The sequence below is a fragment of the Myotis yumanensis genome, unplaced genomic scaffold (genome assembly GCF_028538775.1).
Source record: "Myotis yumanensis isolate MYYU_CA2020_CCGP unplaced genomic scaffold, mMyoYum1.0.hap1 SCAF_19, whole genome shotgun sequence".
NCBI classification, from domain to species: domain Eukaryota; kingdom Metazoa; phylum Chordata; class Mammalia; order Chiroptera; family Vespertilionidae; genus Myotis; species Myotis yumanensis.
The window spans coordinates 17,406,342-17,423,982 of record NW_027223770.1 but is presented as its reverse complement, the minus strand read 5'-3'; the positions used below and the strand labels follow the sequence as shown (position 1 = coordinate 17,423,982).

The 17,641-nt window shown below is 39.2% G+C and overlaps 1 protein-coding gene across 1 annotated transcript in view; it reads left to right on the top strand.

Moving 5' to 3' along the window:
* Window positions 1-379: 379 nt before the first annotated feature.
* Window positions 380-17,641, top strand: part of ARHGAP32 (Rho GTPase activating protein 32) — a 118,167-nt gene continuing 100,905 nt past the window's right edge. The window contains 2 exon segments of the mRNA XM_070400005.1: window positions 380-706; window positions 17,116-17,224. Of these exon segments, the coding sequence (XP_070256106.1) occupies window positions 591-706; window positions 17,116-17,224 (225 nt within the window). The 5' untranslated portion in view covers window positions 380-590.

The window sequence follows — 17,641 nt, the reverse complement described above, 5'->3', positions numbered from 1 at the left end:
TGGACACGTTCAGTTAAGAAGAGACAAATGGTGATGAAATAAATTATAAAGAATGAGCCGAAACCGGTTTGGCTCAGTGGATAGAGCGTCGGCCTGCGGACTGAAGGGTCCCAGGTTCGATTCCGGTCCAGGGCATGTACCTTGGTTGCAGGCACATCCCCAATATGTGGGGATGTGCAGGAGGCAGCTGATCGATGTTTCTCTCTCATCGATGTTTCTAACTCTCTATCCCTCTCCCTTCCTCTCTGTAAAAAATCAATGAAATATATTTAAAAAAAAAAAAAAAAAAAAGAGTGACTGAAACGTCCCCTTCCTTTGGGCTCTGCATTGGCTTATGTAGGTCACCTCCCAGGGCCTCGGGCAGTGGGCGGGTGTGATGTCACAGGTGTAGCAGTCAGTGCAGTGAGTATGTGGTGTGTGATTTCCTGTCTTACCCACTGTAATTAACCCGGCGCGTAATAGACTGTGGCCGGCATGGTCACATATCACTGGTGTGCCAGCCACGCACCCGAGTGCAGGTAAATAGAGCTGAACAGCCTGAACACTGGCGTTCCCGATTCCATGCCTTGAGGTACACTTTGGACGACAGGATGGAGACCGAAAGTGAGAGCAGCACTTCAGGGGATGACAGTGTCTTTTGGTTGGATTCTGAAGTTGTCACCCAGGTGACTGACAGTGAAGGGGAAGGAAGGGAAGAAACTTGGAGGTAATTATGGAATCCCCAGTTCTCTCTCTCTTTCTCTCTCTCTCTCTCTTCACCCCCACGCCCCCTTCCCATCCTCTGTGTTTTCATCTCTTCTCAGTAAGACTTTCTCTTCTCTGGGGGATGGTTTGGTGCTGTAAGAGGACAGGTTTCTAGTTGTATATCACGCTCTTCACTCCCCAGCTCGCCCTGAGCTTGTAAAATGCATGAGAAATGACTTGTTGGAACACCAGGAAGAGAAGGTGTCAGACAGGTTCTGGAGTGGCATTTCAGGAATTTCAAGTAGAGACTTCGAGTGAACTACTACCCCTTCCTGTGCCTGATTTGTATCGGAGAGATTTAATCTGAATTTGAATATAATAGGACTTTCTTTCTCTATTTTTAGAATATGTGTGTGTGTGTGTGTGTGTATGTGTGTGTGTGTGTGTGTGTGTGTGGCTGCTTTTGGTGCCTTATTCATGTGTGTGAAACATTTTCATTAAGCATAAATTCATTATTTCATGGCTTTAATCCTTAATCTTCTTTCTGGCCTTATGGCTCCCTCCCTCTACCCCCACCAGTCTTGGTTTTGGATCTCTGACTGTAACTCCACGATTCTCCAAGTTGGAGAAGGCCTCTTGACTAAGCAGCTCTCCAGGTTCAATGGTGGTGAAGAAAGAGTTCTCACTCAGCCTGTGGACACAGGGCCATTTGTTTGTTAATTCTGTTGCACTGTTACAGATTTTAGGAGGTTTGATTTTGGCTTTTCTTTTTCAAAAAGGCTTAGCAAATTACAGTTTTTTGGAGGCATGAACAAAATCTCTGGAAGAGTGTGTAGTACAGATTATCACTGCCACCCACATGGGCAATTAAACATCATTTATAATTTTACCTGTGAGTTCTCGGGTAGGTGAACATACCATTATTTCCATCAGATCTTGTCTTTGTGTTTAGTGTTCAAAAGAGTGTCTCTCTTTCTCAAGGTAAAGGATTTCTGTATCCACAGATTTCATTTTTAAAGTCTAGGTTAAATGACAAAAGGGATTGGATATTGGGATCTCGTGATAACTCACACTAAATTAGCTAATCAGTGGTTAAAACGAATAAGACATATGTTTTAAATTTTGAAAAATAATTTTAATGTTCAAAGGAACTATTTTATGAGCACATGGCATTCTTGTGCGAACTTTCTCACTCTCTCCATGACTTTATTTAGCCTTTCTTTTTTGAGTGTGCCATTTTTCTCCCAAGGTTGCTGGAGTTACTCACATTCCTTAGTTTTCAGTGTGGTCATTCTCACGGACAATCAGTAGGAGTAAAGTATTTATTTTGTTTGCTTTGATACTGTTTGACCCGGTATTAAAATTGTGGGGTATTTGTCAAAGGAAGAAAACAACCTGGACTCTGTTGTTGTAATAGATTCGGTGCTGTGAGCCTCCATTAACTTGTTAGACAAGAATAGCCTTCCTGGGCATGTGCCCCGACTGTGAATAGAACCAGTGACCTCTTGTTTCCTGGGTCAATGCTCAACCACTGAGCAGCACCAGCCGGACAAGGATACTTCTTCTTACATCTAGCACTGTGGGAAGTTGCCCAGTCTCCTTCATGGCAGTAGTTCACAGGTGTCTACCACTGAGTCACAGATCTCTCATTTTCTAATTTCTTACTTGTAGAGGGAAGTTAATGTCTCCCATTTCTCTATGGTAAGATAGTTCTTGGACTGAATATTTAAAGATCACTAGAATCCTTAGAATAGAATAGTCCTTAGGGATTATCAGAAGGGGAATGTGAGGCAGAAAAGGAAAAACAAATGTTTTAATTCTTTTAAGAAAGAAATATTCTACTCAGGAGTTGTTATATGCAGTGTACTAACCCAAATATGTTATATACAGAATATTCATTATCTACTCCTATACAGTAAGTCTTATTTTACTTATTTTCCAGATTAAAAAATTAAAACTTATAAAGCAATTGACCTTATTGTCAGAATACAGTAGAGCAAAATTCTGAACTCAGGTGTAACTGATGTTGAAAGTGAAAGACTAGTTTTAGAAAAGATTTTTGATATGTCTGCTGCTAAGTGTTATGCTCTGGTCAGTAGTAATAACTGCTGGAGGCTGTAACAGATACGCTTTGTGAGGAGTTTTGAGCACCCATGATGTATAGATATGGAACCAATATAAAAGTGAGTTAATGCATACGATCATGTGACCTTATAAAGATACGACCTCTAGGATACCTAGCAATCATTCCTGACTCACAGTCACGAAAAGTTCTAGTTTTTTGGCGTTTGAGGGTAGGAAGGGTTATTATATAATCTTTCTTATTTTTTATAGAATCTTTCTTAGTCTTCTCTAACATCACGTTATTGGCAGATAACACAGCCTGGCAAGTAGGACATGTAGTTTGAAACAGTTACAGAGATGATATGGTGCATAATTGAACCACATTTTTAGAATGATCTTTTTTCTTTTTTAATCCTCAACTGGGGACATGCTTAGAGTGAGGAAGGGAGAGAGGAAGAGAGAAGGAGAGAGAAAGAAGGAGAGATTGATGTAAGAGAGAAACATCAATCAGTTGCCTTCTGTATGTGCCCTCACCAAGGATTGAACCTAATCCCAGGTATATGCCCTGACCAGGAATCAAACCTGTGACTTTTCAGTGCATAGGACGATGCCCAACCAACTGAGCCACTTCAGCCAGGCAGAACTTGTATATCTTTAAAATCAGAGTCTGCAGATGCCCGGATCTCTCAATCAGATCTTCACTTTATCTCCATTGTAAGGTAATTGATTTTAAACGAGACAAAAAACTTCTAACTTCCGTTACACTAGATGATTTGGTGAACATATTTTAATTTTCTTGGCATGTCTATTGCTTTGTAGCATCCCAGGACTAATACAGTCCAGGAACTCGATTGGTTGGTTGCTTTATTCATGCTCTGCCTTATTTAAAACGGTACCATAAGTTAGATGTTGCAGCAGTAGGAATAGGTAACAAGGGCTTGGAATGTGATGTTATATTTCTTCTCATTCTTGTTTTTAATTACATTGAGGACAGTTTACTTTAATGGCTAAATTCTTCTGGAAGTTCCTGCTTTTATTTTTTTTAATTTTTTTTATTTTTAAATATATCTTATTGATTTTTTACAGAGAGGAAGGGAGAGGGATAGAGAGTTAGAAACATCGATGAGAGAGAAACATCGACCAGCCGCCTCCTGCACATCTCCTACTGGGGATGTGCCCCCAACCAAGGTACATGCCCTTGACCGGAATCGAACCTGGGACCCCTCAGTCCGCAGGCCGATGTTCTATCCACTGAGCAAAACCGGTTTGGTGGAAGTTCCTGCTTTTAATACCTTGACTGTTCCTTTGTCTTCTGTAGAAATTCGTGATTTGGGGGTTCTCAATCACTTTTTATGGGCTTGGAAGGCTAGAGAGGTAGCATTAGCAAGTAACTATTGACATATATGCCAATATCATACTCTGAAATTACTTATCCTTAATAATCTGTTATGTACAATACCAAAAAAGATGTGTATTTTGCAAAAAAGGTTATGTTTATATTACTTTATAACCTTCTATGTGTGATCTAGAGTATAGTTTAGCCCTGCACATATTCTTTTAATATGTGAAATGTAACTTTCACCTAACATACTGCTACCAGTATTAGAAAAAAAAATTAATTGTAAACAGCAGAGTCTTATGTGAACATTGCTTTATCTCAGAAAATTTTATGCCATATTGGAGTATAGCCTGACTGCCTTTATAATCTGTGAAATGAATCTGTCTTAATCATGGGGCATGCTAGTACAAGACTCTCTTGGTATTTCAGTCATTAAACTCTTTGCGATGGAATCTAAGGTGAGCCTTTTTTATATATCTGTCTGTATGAGGTTTTTGAAGTTCAAGACAGGACTTAGAGCACAGAAACTATATAAAATTTCCTAGCTATTAAGTTGTTTATGCGCAGTTAAAACTTTAAAAACCTATTTTTCCTTAACTTTTGCATTCAACTTAAACATTAAACTCGCTTAAAACAGTCAATTGTATGTTGAAACTTAGTAAATAAAAATTTCTGAAACATTTAAAATTCTGTTTATAAATGTCATATACTCAGTTTCCTTAAAAAAAAAAGATTAGGTGACTAGCCTAGCAAGATTATATCTCCCTCTTAAGATTTTCAGAATACTCATACTTCCTCTTTCTCTCAATTCCCTTCTGCCTAGATGAGACTTTGCATTCTTTATTTATCACCATTCTCCTCGACCCCAATCATAGTTTTTTGTTGAGATTTAATATTTTTATCATTTATTCAGATTTAATTATACAGGCATACCTCAGAGATATTGTGGGTTTGGCTCCAAACCACTGCAATAAAGTGAATATTGCACTAAAGCAAGTCACATGACTGTTTTGGTTTCCCAGTGCATGTAAGTTATGCTTACACTGTACTGTAGTCTATTAAGTGTGCAGTAGCATTATGTCTATAAAAACCCAATGTACCTGGCTTAATTAAAAATACTTTATTGTTAAAAAATGCTAACTATCTCCAGGCTGGTGTGGCTTAGTGGTTGAGCATCGACCTATGAACCAGGAGGTCATGGTTGGATTCCTGGTCAGGGCACAAGCCTAGGTTGCGGGCTTAATCCCCAGGAGGGGGGCGTGCAGGAGTCAGACAGTCAATAATTCTCTCTCATCATTGATATTTCTCTCTCTCCCTTCTGCTCTGAAATCAATAATAAAAAAAAAAATGGTAACTGTCACCTGAGATGTTAGCTAATCTTAGTCTTTTTGCTCATGGAGTGTCTTGTCTCTGTGTTGATAGCTGCAGACTGATCAGGGTGGTGGTCCTGAGCGTTGGGGTTGCTGTGGCAATTTCTCAGTGTACACTAACAATGAAATTTGCTGCATTGATGGACTCTTCCTTTCACGAATGCCTTCTCTGTAGGATGTGATGCTATTTGAAAACATTTACCCACAGTAGAACTTCTTTCAGAATTGGAGTCAGTTCTCTCAAACCCTGCTGCTGCTTTATCAACTCAGTTTGTGTAATATTCTAAGTCCTTTGTTGCTGTTTCAACAATCTTTACAGCATCTTCACCAAGGGTAGATTCCATCGGACATCCCTCTCACAATCCGGGACCGCTGGCTCCTAACTGCTCGCCTGCCTGATTGCTCCTAACCGTTTCTGCCTGCAAGCCTGATCACCCCCTAATGGCTCCCCTGCTGGCCTGTTTGACGCCTAACTGCTCCCCTGCCGGTCTGATCACCCCCAACTGCCCTCCCCTGCCGGCCTGATCACCCACAACTGCCCTCCCCTGGTGGCCTGATTGCTCCCAATTGCCCTCCTCAGCTGGCCTGATTGCCCCCAACTGCCCTCCCCTGCCTCGACCCGCCTCCTCCACTGGACCCCGCCTCCACTGTGTGCGTGGCCATCTTGTGATGACATTAGAGTGTGATGTGTGAGGGTGTGATGACCACCTAGGCCAGTGATGGCGAACCTATGACACGCGTGTCAGAGGTGGCACGCGAACTCATTTTTTTGGTTGATGTTTCTTTGTTAAATGGCATTTAAATATATAAAATAAATATCAAGAATATAAGTCTTTGTTTTACTATGGTTGCAAATATCAAAAAATTTCTAGATGTGACACGGCACCAGAGTTAAATTAGGGTTTTTCAAAATGCTGACATGCCGAGCTCAAAAGGTTCGCCATCACTGACCTAGGCTATTATTAGTATAGATATAGATTGATTTCAGAGAGGAAGGGAGAGGGAGAGATAGAAAATCAATGATGAGAAGCACTGATTGGCTGCCTCCTGCACGCGCCCTACTGAGATCAAGCCTGCAACCCGGGCATGTGCCCTGACTTGGAATTGAACCATGACCTCCTGGTTCATAGGTCAATGCTCAACCACTGAGTCACACTCACTGGGCTACAATGTTTTCTTTAGTCTTCGCATGATGCGTATAGCATCTGCCTTGCTTCTCTCAGGTACAAACACCCACATTAGGAGCCCTAGTCCTTCTAATTGGTTGTTAAATTTCTTTCCAGGTAATTTTCCAGGTTTTATTAATTCCTTGGAGTGCAGATCTCTCCTTTGTTGTGGAGAGAAGTGGGAGTGTAGCCTTGAACCTTTGGTTTCTCAGTCAGTATGCTCCCACTTGCTTTTTGTCTTCCAGAAGCTTATCAAGATATCTGGCCAGCCGATCCCATGCATGCCTTTCTGCTAAAGATTTGCTTTGATTAGCTTACTGACTTTTCAGAAAGTGGGAGAAGGAGAGATCTGTCCCTCTACATATATGCAGACTTGATGGCAAGCCTACTGGCGTTTTTTCATGGCTCTGAGAGGGAGCTTTTGTCTTGGTATCTGTTCCCCAGTCCAGTGGTCCTTAGAGATGGGGTTGGCTTGTTTCAGTGTCTTCTCCAGGCTGGAAAGTGGGATAATCCAGGAGAAAATGGTTTATCACATCAGAGTGTCTGAGATGAGTTCATGTGTTTCAATTTTTCTATCTGCATAACAGGGCTAATGATAGTGGATCAGGCAGTAACCATTGAGAAGATGTAATGGAGGGGAAGGTGCCATTTTTAAGAGCAACAAAAAAGATAGCATAATCAAAAGCAAACTTAATAAGGAACTCTAAGACCTATATAAAAATCTGAAACATTACTAAATGTTTTGAACAAATGAATACTGTACCTTGTTCCTACCTGGCAATATTCAACATTATGAAAATGTCAATTTATTATAAATGTAATGTGCTAATAAGAATGCTTTTTTAAAAACCTAGATAGATTGATCTAGAAATAAATTGATCTTGGCTTAATAACTTAGACAAGAAACCTTTTCAGGAAAATAAACAAAGCAAGTATTGCCCTGGCCGGTGTGGCTCAGTTGGTTGGGTGTTGTCCTGGCCATTGAAATGTTGCCCGTCCATTCCTAGTTAAGGCACATCCTCAGGTTGTGGGCTTGATCACCAGTAGGAGGCATGCAGGAGGCAGCCAGTTGAGGTTCTGCTTGCACATTCACGTTTCTCTCCCTCTCTCTAAAAATCAATAAAAAATCTTTTAAAAAAAAGCAAGGATGGTGGATATGACTAGGGCAACCAGATATTATACTTAGAAAGTCTCAATAATTAAAACCTTGTGGTATTGTCATGAATAGTAGGCATAATGGGTAGAATGGAAAGCTTAGAAATATACTCAAATAGACATGGTAAAGATGCCTTCTCAGAACCAATGGTATAGAATGTACTATTCAATAAATACTTTGTGGGAAACTGGATGCGCATCTGCAGAAAATAAAATTGGAGTTCTACCTCATCCAAGGATAAATTCCAAATGATCAAAGATATAAGTATACTAAATGAAACCATAAATTTTTTAAAAGAAAACATGGGAAAATTTTAAAAAATTATTTTGGATCAGGGTAGGCATTTTTGAACTATGATTTAAAATGCAAACCAATAAAAGAAAGGGTTGTGAAATTCAGCTATATTAAATATAAAACATATGTATTATAAAAAAAACAAAATGAGCAAGGACAAATGATATCCTGGAAAAACACACAGATAAAGAACTAATCTGTTTAATATACGTATAACGAACTAAAAATAGATTTAAAAAAGACTAACAACCCAGTAGAAAAATGGGCTAATGCATGAAAATAATTTTTTTCATTGATGAGAATTCTCAGGTATACTTGTGCATGTGTAGTAGTGACATATTTACCATCTTTTTGTAGCATTGTTTGTAATAGCAAAAGCTTGGAAATAATTCAAATATTATTCAGTAGGGGACTGGTTAAGTAAGTCATGGAATATCTATTTAGTGAAAACAACAAGGAAGCTCTTTATATACTAACCAGAGGCCCGGTGCACGCATTGGGGGTTAGGGGGTCCCCGCAGCCTGGCCTGCATCCTCTCGCAGTCCGGGACCCCTCAGGGGATGTCTGCCTGCCTGCTCGCTGTGCTCACCAGCCGTGAGCCCAGCTTCTGGCTGAGCAGCACTCCCCCTGTGGGAGTGCACTGACCACCAAGGGGCAGCTCCTGCATTGAGCGTCTGCCTCCTGGTAGCCAGTGCGCATCATAGCGACCAGTCTTTCCACTGGTCATTCCCCCATTCGGTCGATTTGCATATTAGGCCTTTATTGTATAGGATGTGTGAAGTTCTCCAGGGTATATTAGAAAACTATGCAACAGTGTGTACACATACTTTTTATGTGAAAAGTAGGGTGGCAATGGAGGAATAACAATTATTATTATTATTTTTTTACACAGAACATGTTTACACATTGTTTCTATATTTTGTTTTGTGTGTATATATTCTTTAATATATATGAACAATCTCTCTATATGTTTATATATACAGACATAGTTAATTGCACTTTGCTGATACTGTTTTTTTTTTACAAATTGAAGGTAAGACCCTCTATCAGCAAAAAGATTATGACTCACTGAAGGCTTAGGTGATGCTTAGCATTTTTTAGCAATAAAGTTTTTTTGTGCTTTTTTGTTGTCAATTCTCACCTGAGGATATTTTTCCCCATTGAATTTTAGAGGGAGTGGCAGGGAGGCGGGGTGAGGGGAGAGTAGGAGGGAAGAAGATCATTGATTGGGCTGGGGATCAAACCTTCTATCCAGGTCCGTGTCCTTGACTGGGAATCGAACCTGCCATCCTTCAGTGTGCTGGCTGAAGCTCTAACCATTGAGCTACCTGTCAGGACAGCAATAAAATTTTAAAATCAAGTTATGCACATTTTTTTAGACATAATGCTATTGTGCACCCAGTAGACTACAGTATAATGTAAACGTAGCTTTTATATGTATTGGGAAACAAAAAATATGTGTGGCTCAATTTATGAAACTATAATTAATAAAACTATAATTAATCACTTTAAGGGTTAAATAAGTCCATAATTTAAAGAGAACAAGAGTCAAATAAATAGATATTAAGTGTTTATGGTGTTGATTCATTGTTACATGACCCAATGCATATAAATAATTTTTACACCTATTAAAATAATGTGTAACATTTGCCAATAAACTTATTTAGATATAATTTGCATATCATAGTCTACAAATCATAAGCATATATAGCTTGAAGAATTTATATAGGTGTATATGCTCAGGTAACACAATGCAGTCAAGATATAAATTATTTCCAGCACCTCACAAGCCCCTTACAAGCTCCTAGTCAGTACCTCTCCCAAAGGTACATTATTCTGATTTCTGTGACAATAGATTATTTTTCCTTGTTTTTGAACTTAATGTAAATAAAATTATACAATAGGTACTCTTCTTTTCAGCTTTGTTGAGATATGATTAACATATAACATTGTGTCAGTGTAAGGTAAAACAATGAGATGTGTTTCCTAATTCCCAAACATTTGGGAGAATTTGTAGTTATCTTTTTTGTAGTAATTGATTTTTTGTGTAATTCTAGAATGGTCACAAGTTACTTCATTCATAATTTAAATTCTTTGTTGAGATTTACTTTATTGTCTACATATTGTCTCTTGATAAATGTTTTAGATGTACCTGAAAAGAATGCATATTGTGTAGTTGGGTTTAATGTGCTATGTTAGTTCAGGTTGGAATACTGGTTTCAAATGTTCTGTATACTTACGACATTTTTTTCTGTCTGATTATTCTGTCAATTACTGAGAAATGTTTATTAATATCTGCAACTGTAATTGCGGGTTTATCTCTTTTCCTTTTAGTTCTTTCAGATTTGCTTTATGTATTTTATTTTATTTTTTTTTGTTTGTTTTTTTAAATATATTTTATTGATTTTTTACAGAGAGGAAGGGAGAGAGATAGAGAGTTAGAAACATCGATGAGAGAGAAACATCGATCAGCTGCCTCCTGCACATCTCCCACTGGGGATGTGCCCGCAACCAAGGTACATGCCCTTGACCGGAATCGAACCTGGGACCCTTCAGTCCGCAGGCCGACGCTCTATCCACTGAGCCAAACCGGTTTCGGCTGCTTTATGTATTTTAAAGCTGTGTTACTTGTCACATACAGATTTTATTATATCACCCTGTTCGTTTGACACATCATTGTGAAATGTGTTTCCTTTATCTATTTTAATGGACTTTTTTTTAGTCCACTTACTAGTTTAATAAGGTATAATTCACATACTAAAATTCATTCTTTTAAATTCTACAATTAAATGGTTTTTAATATATTCACAAAGTTACACAACTACCACCATTATCTAATTGTGAACATTCCGGAAAGAAATCTCCTATTCATTAGTAGTAGTTCTCCCATATCCTCCTACCCCGAGTCCCTGGCAACCACCAATATACTTTCTGTCTCTATGGATTTGACTAATCTGGACATTTTGTTTATATGGAATCAAATAATATGTGGCCTTTTGTGTCTGACTTCTTTCATTTAGCAAAAAGGCTTTTACTATTCATCCATGCGATGGCATGAATCAGCACTTCATTCTCTGTTTTCATAGCTGCATAATTTTATTGTATGAACCTGGTACATTTTGTTTCTTCATTTTTCAGTTGACGGACACTTTGGTGGTTCATACTTTTTATCTATTGTGAATAATATTGGTATGAATATCTGTGTACACGTTCTTGGTGGATATATGTCTTTATTTCTCTTGGTTTAATACCTAGGAATGGAGTTGCTGGATCATAAGGTATTTGTATTTTGTAAAACTGCCAAACTGTTTTCTACAGTGGCTGCAACATTTAAGTTTCTACGAGCAATGAGTGAGGGTTCCAGTTTCTCCACATGCTTGCTTACTGGCTCATTCAATTTAAAAACTACAATAATGTACTGGGATTGAAGTTTACCATCTTGATTTTTTTTTTATTTGCCTTTTTCATTCTCTGTGCCTTTATTCTTTCCTGCTTTCTTTTGGATTAATCAAGTATGCTTTATTTTTCAAAATTTTCTCCTCTGTCAGATTTTTAGTTATATATTTATTTATTATTCTTTTAGTGGTTACCATTGAGATTGCAACTTTTATCTTTGACTTATTGCATTCTCTAAGATTGGACTTATTTCACTTCTCAAAAAAGAGGACTCTTAAACTGTGTTCATGTACGTTTCCAATCCTCTGTGCTTTGTTTATTATAAACCTCAGAGGATATTATTTTTGTGTGCGCATTAGTTAGTTTTAACACCAATATTTACTTAAATTTTCCTACACTTTGTTCTTTATTACACTCTTTGTTCATTTCTGTAGTTCTGGGGTCAGTTTCTTTTGGTGGGAAGAATGCTCCTTTTATTTTCCAGTTTTTCTGGTGGGAAATTCTTTCATCTTTTGTTTGAAAATAACTTACTTTACATGATTTTACAAGGAGGAGAGCTCTAGGCTGGCAGTATTTTTCCTTTTATGAAGTTGAAGATTTTTTCCATTATCTTCTCATTTCCATTGAAATATCCTCTGACATTGTTATTATTGCTTCTTTGAAGTCAACTTGTCTTTTTTTTTTTTTTAAGATTTAAAAAAAAATATATTTCTATTGATTTCAGAGAGGAAGGGAGAAGGAGAGAGAGTTAGAAACATTAATGATGAGAGAGAATCATTGATTGGCTGCCTCCTGCATGCCTCCTACTAGGGATTGAGCCCGTAACCCAGGCATGTGCCCTGGATTGTGATCAAACCTTGGACCAAACCCGGGACCTTTGAGTCTGAAGGCCGACGCTCTGAGCAAGACCAGCTACGGTTTAACTTGTCTCTTATTCTCTAGCTGTTTTTTTTTTTTTTAATTTTAATTTTTATTTTTTTATTAAATTTTTATTTTCAGATTACATTTGTTCCTCTCCCCCCCCCCCATAACTCCCCTCCTTCCAGTTCCCGCCCCACCCTCCGCCCTCACTCCCCACCCACTGTCCTCATCCATAGGTGCACGATTTTTGTCCAGTCTCTTCCCGAATCTCCTATTCCCCTTACCCCCCCAAGAATAGTCAGTCCATTCCCTTTCTATGTCCCTGATTCATTATAATCACCAGTTCATTCTGTACATCAGATTATTTATTCACTTGATTCTTAGATTCACTTGTTGATAGATGCATGTTTGTTGTTCACAATTTATATCTTTACCTTTTTCTTCTTTTCTTAAAGGATACCTTTCAGTATTTCGTATAATACTGGTTTAGTGGTGATGAACTCCTTTAGCTTTTCCTTGTCTGTGAAGCTCTTTATCTGACCTTCAGTTCTGAATGATAGCTTTGCTGGATAAAGTAATCTTGGTTGTAGGTTCTTGGTATTCAGCACTTTGAATATTTCTTGCCATTCCCTTCTGGCCTGCAAAGTTTCTGTTGAGAAATCAGCTGACAGTCGTATGGGTATTCCCTTGTAGGTAATTGAGTCTCTTTCTCTTGCTGCTTTTAAGATTCTCTCTTTGTCTTTTGCTCTTGGCATTTTAATTATGATGTGTCTTGGTGTGGTCCTCTTTGGATTCCTTTTGTTTGGGGTTCTCTGCGCTTCTTGGACCTGTAAGTCCATTTCTTTCACCAGGTGGGGGAAGTTTTCTGCCATTATTTCTTGAAATAGGTTTTCAATATCTTGCTGTCTTTCATCTTCTGGCACCCCTAATATTCTGACGTTGGTACGCTTGAAACTGTCCCAGAGGCTCCTTACACTATCTTCACACTTTCGGATTCTTTTTTCATTTTGCTTTTCCAGTTGGGTGTTTTTTTGTCAAATCTTTGGTTTGATTCTTGTGCTCCTCTGGTCTGCTATTGGGTATAATATTCTTTATTTCAGTCCGTGTATGCTTACTTTCTAATTTCTTTATCGTAGCATCGAGGGTCTCATTAGTTTTCGTGAGGCTCTGCACAAGTTTATAGCAAGCCCTCAAAATTGCGATTCTTAGCTCCATATCCTCCATTTCTGTCATGTTTTTTTGTCTCCGCATCTTTTATGCTTTCTTGGTGCACCCCCTTGTGGTCTTTGTGCGCAGTCTTGTTCTAGCCAAGCCTTAATTGTTGTAGTTAACCCTAGAGGGATTTGACCACCAGGCCGACTGGCTGTTGGAATCAGCTGTGTGGAAAACTTCAGTCCTCTGGGGAGGCGCTAGTCCAGCCTTTGCCTGAGGCGATCGGCAAATGGCTCTGCGCAGGGCCTGGGCGGGGCGGGCTCAACAGGGCGGGGGGAGGGAGCAGCTATGGCTGCTCTCAGTCGGTCTCCAGGGGCTCTGCCTCTCTGTCCCCACAACCGCTGCAAACCTCGGAGGGACCGTAGCCAGACAGTCCTGCTTCTCCCGTTTGAGTCTGGGTCCCTAGAGACTCGCCCGGATCTGTAGCCCAGAGTCTGAGACTCACTCCTGATTGAAAACGACAACCGCGCCCTCAGCCACCAGCCCGCTTTGCGCGCGCACCGCCGCACCACCGTACCTTTAAATTTTCCACACTGCGCCTCCTCTGGGCCTTGTAATGCTGTTGTTTTTCCTTCTAGTTGAAGAGTCTCTCCTCAGCCAGCCTTCCTGTGGTTCTGGGTGATGTCCGTTCCGTCTTTTAGTTGTATTTTTAAAGTGGTTGTTCGAGGCAGCAAACTCTGGTGTTTACCTATGCCGCCATCTTGGTTTCTCTCTCTAGCTGTTTTTAAGAATATATTTGTTTTTTTTTTTTTTTTTGAACAATAAAGATTTAATAAAAAAAATAAAAATAAAAATAAAATAAAGGCCAGGGTCAGGCAGAGGCAGTCAGAAGGCAGCTGAGTGTAGGGATGGAGCAGGAGCTGATTTACAGTCACCCGTGCCTCAATCTGGGAGCAGATGGACTTGAGGAGGCAGGGGGCTAGGAGAAAAAAGACACAGATGAGAATCAGGGTCTTATCATGAGTAAGACCCAGGTAGCTAAAGGGCTTTGGAACCAGCCGAAAAGAGAGTTGTCGCGGGATTGTCTTGCATGTAGTTCTTCACTCAGCTTAGACAGGGTATGCACGTTGTGCTCCACTACTCCGGACTCGTTGATGTAGTAGCAGCATTCCTCCTGAAGGAATATGTAGCTTCCTCCTTTTTCTGCAGTCAGAAGATCTGAGGCGCGCTGGTTCTGTAGGGCTACCTGGTCTACTGATGTTTAAGAATATATTTGTTTTGTTTTTTTAAATAGACGCTTTTTAAAAAGCCTGCTTGAGGACTTCTTCAATCTGTAGTTGGATGACTTTCATCAGTTTTGAAAAGTTTTTGGCCATTATTTTTTCAAATATTGCTTTTGTCCCTTTCTCTCTTTCATTCTATTTCTTATCTCCGAGTTGCTAGTTTTAGACATATTTGAGACCTTTTACCAAGTCTCCTTGTGTTTTATGCTGGTTTGTGTATTTCTGTTTCTGTTGTCTTTGTTCTTCAATGTAGAACCATCTGCTAGTTCACCAATCCTCTCTTTAGCCATGCCCATTGTTCTGTTAAACCCATCCATTGAGTTCTTAATTTAAGATTTTTATTTTTAGGATGAACATTTTTTTGTTTTTCATAATTATAAGTTTCTTTTGAAGTACTTTATCTTTTCATCTACTTTATTATAAACATACTTTTCTCTGAACGCATTAATTATAAATATTTTTAACAGCTTGATACTGAATTCTTCTTACCAGTTGTGTCTCTCTCTTCTACCCATGCCTTGTCCTGGTGCAGTGATGGCGAACCTTTTGAGCTCGTCGTGTCAGCATTTTGAAAAGCCCTAACTTAACTCTGGTGCTGAGTCACACATAGAAATGTTTTGATATTTGCAACCATAGTAAAACAAAGACTTCTATTTTTGATATTTATTTTATCTATTTAAATGCCATTTAACAAAGAAAAATCAACCAAAAAAATGAGTTCGCGTGTCACCTCTGACACGCGTGTCATAGGTTCACCATCACCTAGTGATTGCTTGTGACTTAGATCATCTTGGATATTCCTGCCTTTCCTTAGAGTTTAGGCTAGTAGTGGGTTGCCACGAGACCTCAGTTTTTTGATGGATTCAAGAAAAGTTATGATTTCGTAGATTATCTGTCTTGTTGTTAGGCTGGGAGTGATGCTTTCTACATCATAACCAGAAGCCAGAAATCCGTCATAGCCACTTTTAAGTCCCTTTCTGATAATTCGAAAATCCCAATCAAACATGACTCTTGGTCTGTTTTGACTGCGTTTTTTAAAAATTTTGTTCATTTGTTTCTGTTTTCTTAAAGCTCGCCTTATAATGTTTGTGGGCTACCAGTCAAGGTGGATGGAAAGTTGCAAGGGGCCTGTAGAATGTTATTTTCCTCTGAAGAGAGTTAATTTTTCTTCTGACAGTTCTGACCATGCCCGAGGCTTGGTTTGGGGCTTTGAGCTCATCTATTGCTATTTTGTCCTTAGTCCTGAGGCATGGCTTTTCTGGAGTCTCAGTTGAGAGTCCAGGTTTCTTTGTTTTGTTTGTTTTTTCAGTGCCCCTGTTTGGGGCAATGCTTGCCAACCTCCATTCCCTCAGCATGGCCAGCCTGTGAAATGTCTGCTGGGCCCACTAGTTACCCCGCAGCTGTTTTTTGATAGGTTTCTTGGCATCTTGTCCTACATACTTACAAGCTGAGGAATCAGTTCACAATTTGAGGGGAATTTCCATGTCTATTTTTGGACTCTTCCTCTACAGGTCTTTGAGGGGTGGCATTTTTTTACCCTGAATCCCCATCTGCTTTGATGACCCCAACATCCAACCTCTGCCTCTTCAGCCTAGTTACGCTATCATATTATCCTCAACCATTGATTTGTATAGTCTGTTATACAAAAGGAATGATTAAGTATGGAATTTGCTTCATAGGTTTTTTCTCTCAAAGAATGTAGCCCCAGATATTCTATTTGTATGGATTGCTTTCTTGTGCCTTCAGGAAAGAAGCTTTATATGATTTGTCTAAAATTCATAGTTATTCTCCTTGAGAATGTTAGTTTAATACATTGTCCTCCATAAATTGGAAAAAAAAGTACTGTATCTGTCCCTTCATCCTGAAATTTTACTAATGCTTAGCGCAGTTCTTTAATATTGACCACTGTTGCAAATCTTTTCAAGGTACCAACTATGTTGAACTGATAAAAATCAGTCCTTATATAATAACTAGAGGCCCAATGCACAAAATTCGTGCAAGGGGCTCGTACCTCGCAGCCCCGGCTTCATCCTGAAGGTCGTCCGGATGGTCGTTCTGCTGTTTGGTCTAATTAGCATATTAGCTCTTTATTATATAGGATTATCACAGATCATAAAGGTTAACTAGTGAAAGACCTTAGTTTTATCTCCTGGAATAAAACAGGTGTTTGGTACATCAGGAAAGATCTCCAAAAACTAGACTAGAAATAGAGGAACAATACTAGCTCACCAAAGCTCTTTTAATTCAACTTTAAATCTCACGTAATTTTCTATTCTTTGAATTGTAGTCATTGGAAAGTTTTTATAGAAGCATAAATTCTTATCAAAGTCTCTCACGTTTTGGTCTCTAGGAAGATGAAGTCCTCGGTACATTCTGAAGAGGATGATTTTGTTCCAGAACTACACAGAAACGTCCACCCCCGAGAGCGGCCCGATTGGGAGGAAACACTGAGCGCCATGGTAAATCAGCTGTATGAACGTGGATGCATGCATTTATTACAGTACATTTTTACCGATTTCAGAGAGGGAGAGGGAGAGAGAGAAACATCAATGATGAGAGAGAATCATTGATTGGCTGCTTCCTGCACACCCCCTACTGGGGATCAAGCCCACAACCTGAGCATATGCCCTTGACTGGAATCAGACCCTTTGGTCTGCAGGCCGATCGATGCTCTATCCACTGAGCTAAACGGGCTAGGGCAAATAATTATCAAACAAAGAGTAAAATAAAATTGGAAATGCATCTCTTTCTGAAATAGATATTTTGCAATTAGTGTATATATTTATGGATACGTATCACTTAATGCTGGAACGGATGCATGCATATTTTACTTACATAAGAAAGAGGAGCTGAAGAAGCCTTACTTACAGAAAATG